Genomic DNA, 9,317 nt, shown 5'->3' with positions numbered 1-9,317 from the left:
ACAACACATTTTTGTAACAGGATTGCTTGGCTGTGGCATCATGCTCCAGACTGCCCTTAAAACTCGTGTCAGGCCATTACAGTGATTGAAATGTGAGTTTTAGGGTCAGCTGCTCTCATGCTTTTAGCATCTTAATACAGAGAAAATGATATCACCTTTTGTGTCAAGTACCGTGTTCGAGCGGGACGCATGATAAACCAATCAAGCTCCGCCCAACTTTCCAAACAAAAACTTTGCACTTGGTCTTTGCCCTCAGTGAGACCTTCAAACCTCTTTAGAAGTTGAGGTGTGTGTGTGTGTGTGTGTGTGTGTGTGTGTGTGTGTGTGCGTGCGTGTGCCTTTTTTTGGACTGAATTGTGCAAATCAATCACTTTCAGGCCATAACTCCAGCACATTCAATTTAATCAAAGCACCAACTTCGTGCTACGCTCTGATTAAAGTGAATGCATTACAGTGACGTCTGCGAGAGGCACCGGGGTGTCATGGTAAAAAATTACTAGAACATGCATGATGATTTATACGTTTGGGCTTTTTTCTGTGCATCATTTATTGTGAGCTGAGTGCAGCTAAAATCTCAATGAGCGCCATGGAGTGTGATGGGGTTTTTATTTGCATTGTTTTATTTAAGCCGGCACACTGATCCTGAAACTGTGGGAGAGTTGTGGCCTGTTGTCTTGAATTAGTACTTGTTTGGTCCATACCCTGTCCTGCTGGGCGTACTGCAGCTGTACACACAGTTTATTTATGTGAAAGGAAAACTGCCTCTTTTTTTATTTTTATTTTTTTAAATCTCCTCATCTCATCTTATCTCCTCACTTTCCTCCTGCAGTTCGACATGCAGAGGATCACCCTGGAGGAGCTGAAACACATCCTGTTCTACGCCTTCCGCGACCACCTCACCATGAAGGACATCGAGAACATCATCATCAACGAGGAAGAGAGCCTGAAGGAAAACTCTGGGAACTGTCAGACAGAGTTTGAGGGAGGTGAGCGAAAGTGGCTGAGCTAACTTCATACACGGGCACTTATGCAAGTGTGTGTGTGTGTGTGTGTTGTAGACATACATACGGTGGTGTGTGTGTGTGTGTGTGTAGTGAGAAGGAAAATAATCCATGCTGTCAGGAAGAATTCGCTGTACACCTGCTGATTTATTGATACCGAGCGTTTGTGGGGACGATCGTCAGCTGGTCACCTGTTCTGAAGTGAAGCAGATGAAATATACATGACCTCGCTCTGCAAAACTAGCCATCCAAGATTTATGGATACCAGAGCAGCAGAGGGTATTCTGGGTCTTTTTTACTCTCTCAACATTAAAACAGGAAACTGTTGTTTCTTTCAAACAAATTCTATTTGAAAGTATTTTTGTTTTCACACTGTACGCCTGGTTTGGCTTCAGATTCAGTGAGTCAGCCCTTTGAGTTTTTTCTGCTTTTGGTCTCGACAGACAGAACATTTCGATCAGATAACCAGACTAAAAAGCAACTGAATTTACATGAAACATTTAGATTTGAACGGAAAACGAGGCTTAGAGACAGCCTAGTGTCACAGTGCTCAGTATGCAGTCCATGTGTTACCATATATTACCAACATATGTGCAGGTCACTGTGTTAACAAGCTCATTTTGAGCAGATGCTTGTTGCTGCTAAACACCAGCCAAAAAGATGTGTTCACATAAACATTATTACCCTCTGAACAAGTCTATGCACATCCCGCTGTTCTTTCTGTCTGCCGGTGAACCTTGACCGGAAAGCTTTGCTGTCTTTGCAAAGACAAAACAGATTTACAGGTTATTATGGAGATTAATGGGTGGAGAAAAGCTTTTGTTCATTTCTTTTTTTTTTTCTTCCACATCTTACAGCCTACAAACAGTACACTGAGTATCTTCATGTTCCCCATCCCTTCCCTCCACCCCCGTGCACCCGGGCAAACAAAACGAGACACATAAAAAAATATATACACGCATAAATATGTTTCTATACAAAAATAAATAAATACAAATTTGTACAAACACACACACACACACACACACACACACACACACACATATGTATGTACCTTAGTGAAAAAAGAAAACAACAAATACAAAAAGTAAATCGTAAATGAAAAGTTAAAATTTGAAACTTACATACAATACATATATACATACAGTATACATATTTGCATACACAGACACACATACATACACACTCATATGTACATATACACACATACATACATATACACATTCCTACACTTACGTACTGAAGAATACCTGATAAAAACACAAAACAACAAAAACAAACAAACAAACAAACAAAAAACTAAATTGTAAATGCAAAGTTAAAATTTGAAACTTAAAATTGAAAGCATTCATCTTTAACCTTTGGCCCACTGCCGGGCCTCTTGTGGCGAGCTGACACCGACACCATTCTGGTGAATTTGATTGTAGGAAATGCCGAGTCATAATATTAGTAGTTCCTACATGTCCTGAAGGCAGCATCAAGCAGGGTCCCAGCCCGCTTTGTTATGCAGTGTTTGCAACATGAATAATACTGTATGAGTGAAATTCCACAGCCCTTCATGTCCCTCTTGACCAGACACCAGCTGCCTGTGAATACGGCCTGTTCCTACAGGGGAATCTACTGGGCCGACACCGGTGTCAGTGAGGATGGACACGGATTGCTCCCACACTTTATCCGGGTCTTTAAACTGGCGTGGAGTGATGACAACATGATATTCCGAAGGAGTCTATGATGAAGACTGACCACCGCAAGATCTTAGACAGCAATCACATCTGTTTGCCCCAAGGTCCATGAGTACCACCTGCCACAGAGGGACACCAAAATGTGCTCAGTCATGGACAGATCAATACACCGTGTCACAGTGCGATTCATACTGAGCACCACTCATCATGCTCCTCTGGTACTTACTGCCTCAGCTTTCTGATATATGAGGTAGCATAAGAGGCACTTGATTTCCCTCTGGCTTCACCTCGCTCTGTAATCAATATGTGTGGAGCTGAGAAACAACAGAATAAAGAATGTAACCACTGATCCACCGAAGCTCACCAGGCACTGATTCATCGCTGAACAAATTGCACCAATAGCATAATGCGCTGAGGAACAGCTGTTCGGGGTGTGACTGGCAGCCAGGTGCAAGCGTGGAAATCTACTTTGTTCCTTGAATGTCACTACAGGTGACCATACAGGCCATACATTTTAGTTTGGATACCTGTTAGCTGTCTCAATACACATTACTTTTGTGGCAAGACACTCACCATTGCTGAAACCAGTACGATTAAAAATGTATGGTGATGCATGTTTTTCAGATCTTCCTTGTTCCCACTGAACAAACACAGAGAGAAGCAATGCCTGCTAACAGCTGGACAAATATATGATTGCCCCTTTAAAAAAAATAAATCAAACTTACAAAATACAAAATCACTGTGTCACCTTCCAAATTTCCAGTGGGGAATTAAATGTGGGCCGAGACGTCAACAGAAAATCAAACGATTATTATAAAATAAACAATTACGTGCAGCATGATTGTTAGCATAAGCATCGCCGCTGAAAATCCACAGAGCGATGAAATGCATTTGGAGCACATGTGAACGTAGCAAGTCACAGCCTGGAGACTGACGTACACTTCATTACCTTTATGAGCACAGCGGTCCAACTGAAGAAAACCCTTCGTGGATATTTGGCAGTGGTGAAGTTACTTTAGGCAGCTGAGGAGGTGTTTTATGAGGCTGACAGCAGGTTCAGGCAACTGGACTGAGAACTAATGTCTGGACCACAAGACCTCTCCTCCCGTCCCTGCAGTCCAGCCATCAGCTGAACACATGGTCTTTCCATCGACACCCCGTTCGACTCACCATTACTTATACAACTATAGATACTTTGGAATTTCAGTAGACCTGCAAAAACAATCCTGCAATTGCCTCAAATTCTTCTAGAGATGAGTGTCTGTGTCTGTAAAGAGAATAAGGCACTTTGCTGCACTAGATTCAAGGAAATGACACAATAATAGTGATTTATACTGAAAAATATGTGAAATAATCTCACCCTCAATACATGGTGGTTAAATGGTGTGGAGTAGGTGGAGCATTTTGTGATTTTGGAAGAAACAGGTTCTCGCTAAAGAGTCACTGGTTCAGTTTCCACACTTGCAGGATAAAACTGAGCAGAGAGTGAGTTTCTCCCTGCTCCTTAATTTCCTTTACTCCGGTTCAAACGATCAACAGATGAGACCGTGATTCTACTCGGCAGCTTCATGGTGTGAATGTGTGTGTGAGCAGTGTGTAAAAAAAATAAAAACATATTGTCCAACCAAGATAAAAGCTCAGTTACATAACCTTGGTAATTGGCCGAAAGTTCGTCCGTGCATGATCCAAAATCATGTCATGTCATGTTTTATATTATATGAGAGTCTGGAATAGTATTTTTCAAATGGAGATTGCCAACTCACAACACCTCTGCCAAAAAAAGATGTAGCAATTTCTGCCCTACTTTCCACATTGCATTTTCTTTGGAGCAGCATTTTTTGATGACTTCAGTGCTTCTTGAATTAAGAGTTAAAAATAGAGCGAGTGGAGAGCTGTGTGGCTGTGGGTCATTGGCCCAGCTCCCCTAATTACCGTGGCCCGGTAAAATCATCTCAGCTTCTCGCAGCCTGCTGCTGAGTTACCGGTCGGCGCCGGAGGTTGATTGAAGCAGAAAATTGTCTCGTTGAGGGAGGCTGGACTGCTGTTCTGTGAATGTGTGCGTCAGCTTGGATTTGTATATAATGCCCTTATGCTTAACATGCTATCATTCATTTGCACTCCCAAATCTTCTGTCTTTAAATGGGGTATAATGGACGAGCACTTTTACACAATGACAATGATTTAGTCTACCCTCATTAAAGGTCCCACATTTTACACTTCTCCTGTGTTTTATTATTGATCCATAAGAAGATATATTTGTGGTTTTAAGACCCACAAACCATTTCGATGTAGTTTTACATCTCTGGAGCTCTAGTAACAACAGCTCAGTCAGAAGAGAGGAGGCTCTGAGCCTCTCTTCTGATTGGCTGACTGTTGTCTGAGTGATCCAATAAAAATATAACAGATTTCAGGTAAAACACTCAGAGAAACCAAATCCTACAAGGTTTGACAGTTGGTCCAGGTCCACATTAAGCACCTCTCAGTACAAGCAGTTCAACAGCACCACAAACCGCTTCCTCCAAAATGACCATAAGGTTTGACACCACACCTCTGAATCAGTTTCAACAAAAGCTGAACATTATACACTCTCCTGAAGGAAGCATTTATTGCAGGGCTGTTGTATTACGCTGCATTAGTTTCAGATAGACGTGCCTAATAAACTGAATGAGTGTATATCATTATGCACTGATGTTGTTTGCCACCATCTGATGATCGTTTTTCACGTAACTGAAAGTAGTTGTAGTATGGCTCAAGCGCCGAACATGCTTGATACTACATTTTCCCATAATGCACCTTGATAACATCTTTCATCAGATCCTACCTGCTCGCTGCCACATCTTCACAGCGGATTGTCCACTAATCAGATGGTCGGTGGTTCGATCAACAACTCCTCCAGTCTGCATGTCGAAATGTCCTTGGGCAAGATACTGAACCTCAAATTGGCCCTGATGTATCACTGGTGTGTGTGTGATGGAAGCACTTCGGGATTGAGCTTTATAAGTATAGTCCATTTACCATTCCATTTAGATATGCAGATGTGATACAGCTGTTTTCAGATGTTGAACTTAAAGTGTAAAATTAGTGCAGTGCCCCTTTTTAAAGGGAGCGTTTAACACAGAAAGTTACAATATCTGAATTTAAAGTGTCCATGCTCATGTGTGTTATTTCATAGTTCATACATTCCCATCCTCTAGTGCGCTGTAAAGCTGCCAGACTAGCTGGGTGTTGTATTCAGATTCCTGGCTGTTGCTGTGCAGTCAGTCTGCTCCTGTGAATTGTGACTGTCCCTCTCTGCTGGTCACTTCCCAGCATCCCGCTGCTCATTCAGCTGGGATCCATAGCAGAGCTGTTAAATCTGCCCAGCAACACTGATGTGAGATCTCACCTCCAGTTATTTCCTTTGGTCTGGGACACAGTGGAGAGTTTTCACTGTACAGGATATTTATGTGAGGTTGAAGTGGACCAGGATTGTGAATAAAAGAAACTTACAAATAAATTTGAGTGGTTTGTTTACTGGTCAGAGGTTTTGCAACTTGTTTTTTCATCAGGTTTATAAATTTGGGCAGAAAAGGAGCATAGACTCACTCTGCTGAATTCTATTTCTCTGCCATTAATAGACTATATCTTAAATATATACTGTATATATATATATATATATATATATATATATATATAAAGAGATTAAAATTAGCTTTGGTCCAAACCTCCTGTAGGTGTGTCTTCAGTTTATTTATTGCTAGTCTTTCCAGGCATCAGATGTCAAAACCCGTCTTGTAGTAACCCGCACACTCTTGACTTTTTGGGGTCATTTTCTGCACTTGGTTTAAGTGAAATCTTTTCTCCTGGCAAAGGCATCTTAAAGCAGTTTGTGTCATTGAGGTTGAAAGGCAGATTTCTCCCACCGAGGGGAGAGAAGTTAACCAACGAACTGAAGCAGTAAACACTTCGCAATACAAATAACTCACTCCAAATGTGTTCAGAGTCTCCTCTGTTTGTCTTCATTATGTTGTTTCTCTGGGTGCGGAAAATGATCAATTCAAAGAGATGTCAGGAACAGAAGTTGTAGCATCTTTTAAAAAGGCACTTGAGGAACTTTTTCTTATCCATGTTCTTCATCTCTCTGTTTATCTCCTCATTTCCCTTCCAGTTCACCCCTCAAAGAAGAACCGTCAGACGTGTGTGAGGAAGAGCCTCATCTGCGCCTTCGCCATGGCATTCATCATCAGCGTCATGCTCATCGCAGCCAATCAGATGCTGAGGAACGGCATGGAGTAGCCGTGCTCACTGTGAGCGGGGGGGACAAGCCAGCCTGCATGTGCATGCCAGTGGGTGAGGTCATGTCCCTGCTGATTGGAAAAGAACGACAAATAATCGTGAACGAGATCCATTTTTAAAATTACTCTTAGTTTTTTTTTTTCGAGCGAACGGCGCCTCTCCGCCCGACGTCCAATGAAACCATGAAGCCAGCATGAGGAGTCATGCAGGACTCCTCCCACTTTACTCTGACAGGGACACTCAAGGGCTGACATTACACATTATACTCCGTCGTCTCTGTTTCCCTGATGCAATAAAAAATAATGTAAAAAGAAAAAGAAAAAAACATTGAGTGCAGAAGTTCAGAGCTGCTTCCTTTCCCAGCGAGATGTGAGTGTGTGTGTCTGCAGATCTGCCACCCACCAGGAGTCTGATGAGCCACCAGGGCTGCAGTCTGGGCCCTGACAGGGGATGCGAGGAGGGGGGGAACAGTTGCCCCCTTATTATAGTTCCTGGAAGAATGATGGCAGAGCTCGCCGCCACTCAAGCAGAAGGATCTGCAAGCGTCAGGCCACAGCTCCTGGAGCTCTTGTGGTGCTACGATACTTCAGCTCTCCAACTTTCTATTTTCAACTTCTGCATCTGGGGGCTGGTATGAGGCGCTGGCATCAGTTCAACAGCGCCACAAAGCAAGCAGTCAAGAGAGGAACGTGTTAAAAGCTAACTCCAGGACTTGTGATGTTCATGAATGAATACAGCTGCTCTGAAAGTTGAGTTTTGGATCATCTCTCTCTTGGATACTGTTGGGTGAACACTGTTCAAAGTGCAAAGAAGAGGTGACTGTGTCTTTTAATTAAAAAAAAATCCACCCTCCAGTGCTCTCTCACTGTTATATCATCTATCTGCGTTGCTCAGTGCTCTCCAGGAGTTATTTTGTGAGGTGATTTGATTCAACTTTTTTGGTCTACCTACTTTCTCTCAGTCTGTCTCGTCTACTTTTACCTCTGTTGATTTCCTATATTTCCCAAAAATGACTTTGGACAACCTCCAGAGAACAGGTGTGAACCCATCGCACTCAGCTGTGTGTTCATGTGTAGGTGGAAAGCGCAGTGACAGATGCATGAGAGAAATAGCAAGAGGTTTTCTGGTTGACAAAACCTGAATTGCACCTTTTGCTCTAAATGAAGCCTTTGCTCTTTAATCCTGAGCGACTGACACCGAAACCTAACATGTCATTAATGCTTTAGATGCTCGTTGTACATTTTGAACATCTGCTCTCAAATTCAGACATGTTGGAAAATGATGTGATGCCATATCTGAGTCTGACCAAACAGCCAGGCTGACTTGGGAATGGAGGGTTTATCAGCACAGATGGAGGATTTCTAAACAGTGAAGAAGAGTTTCAGGGTGGATTTTTTTTTTTTTTTTTTTTTGTCCGTCAAATCAACATGAATCGAGTTAAAGACTTCTGACCTTGGTGTTGTGAAAAGCTTTGATCCCCTTCAGGTCCCTGTGCTCAAAAACAGTTTGACATCAGATAATTACTTTTTTTTGTTTGTTTGTGATGTGTGCACTATTTGTATTTTGATATTAGGTTTTATTCATTTGTTCTGGCTAATTTCAAATAAAGAAATAGAATAAAAGGCTGTGCAAAACTAAGGCACCTTATCACATGTACACATAAACACTTATCATCTGTTGTTGACTGTAGAGCTGAAATTCAAACAAAGTTGATCATTTTTTAATAATTTTAGTCACTTTTTAAGCAAAAATTACAAAACAAAAAAAAAAACCAGAGTTGTGAATATTTGCTTGTTTTCATTGTCTTGTCTATAGAAGTGAATGTAGAGTAGATGCAAGGCTCCAGGTCATTAGAGCTGGGATAGCAAAGTTCATTTAAAGACAGAAATACTTTCAGTTAAACTGAAGCTACAACCTGAAGATGAGATCTGAGCAACATGGGATGTGAAAGTTTTACCAAATATGTTCCTCTCACAGATTTACCCAATTACTTTAACACTCACTATATTTCATTTATCTTTATTTTGAAGCTCAGAAATGACTGAACAGACCACAGATAATTAGATCAGATCATTTCATTTGAAATCATTTTGTTGGGTGTGCAGACTTTCTCACAGCACTGAATAAACTTAAAGACACGCTGTGCTCCCGCTGAGGTCAGCTCTGAACTCCTGCACTGACTCTCATCTCAACATGTTAACCCAGAAACACCCATATTATCAAATGCATGCTATCAAGTCAGTGTCTTCTGTAAATACCGTAACCCATGTCTGAAGTGTCTCAAGTGTCTGTCGAAGGTGTACAGTATCTCTGTATGTGCATGACTCTTGGTGCTCTCTGCTCACTCGGGTTCAGAGGT

The 9,317-nt window shown here is 41.8% G+C and overlaps 1 protein-coding gene across 2 annotated transcripts in view; it reads left to right on the top strand.

Annotated features, from left to right (window-relative positions):
- Positions 1 to 9,311, top strand: part of caln1 (calneuron 1) — a 61,761-nt gene extending 52,450 nt beyond the window's left edge. For both annotated transcript variants that reach the window (XM_023416017.2, XM_023416016.2), the window contains exons 5-6: positions 830 to 986; positions 6,831 to 9,311. In XM_023416017.2, coding sequence (XP_023271785.1) covers positions 830 to 986; positions 6,831 to 6,958 — 285 coding nt within the window. In that variant the 3' untranslated portion in view covers positions 6,959 to 9,311. The remainder of the gene's footprint in view (positions 1 to 829; positions 987 to 6,830) is intronic.
- Positions 9,312 to 9,317: the final 6 nt, after the last annotated feature.

The sequence above is a fragment of the Seriola lalandi genome, unplaced genomic scaffold, assembly GCF_002814215.2.
Source record: "Seriola lalandi dorsalis isolate HSWRI2012SDOR001 ecotype SW California unplaced genomic scaffold, Sedor1 jcf7180002054560, whole genome shotgun sequence".
Lineage (NCBI taxonomy): Eukaryota > Metazoa > Chordata > Actinopteri > Carangiformes > Carangidae > Seriola > Seriola lalandi.
Note: the sequence above shows the minus strand (reverse complement) of the source record. Positions and strands in the feature narration are given on the sequence as shown.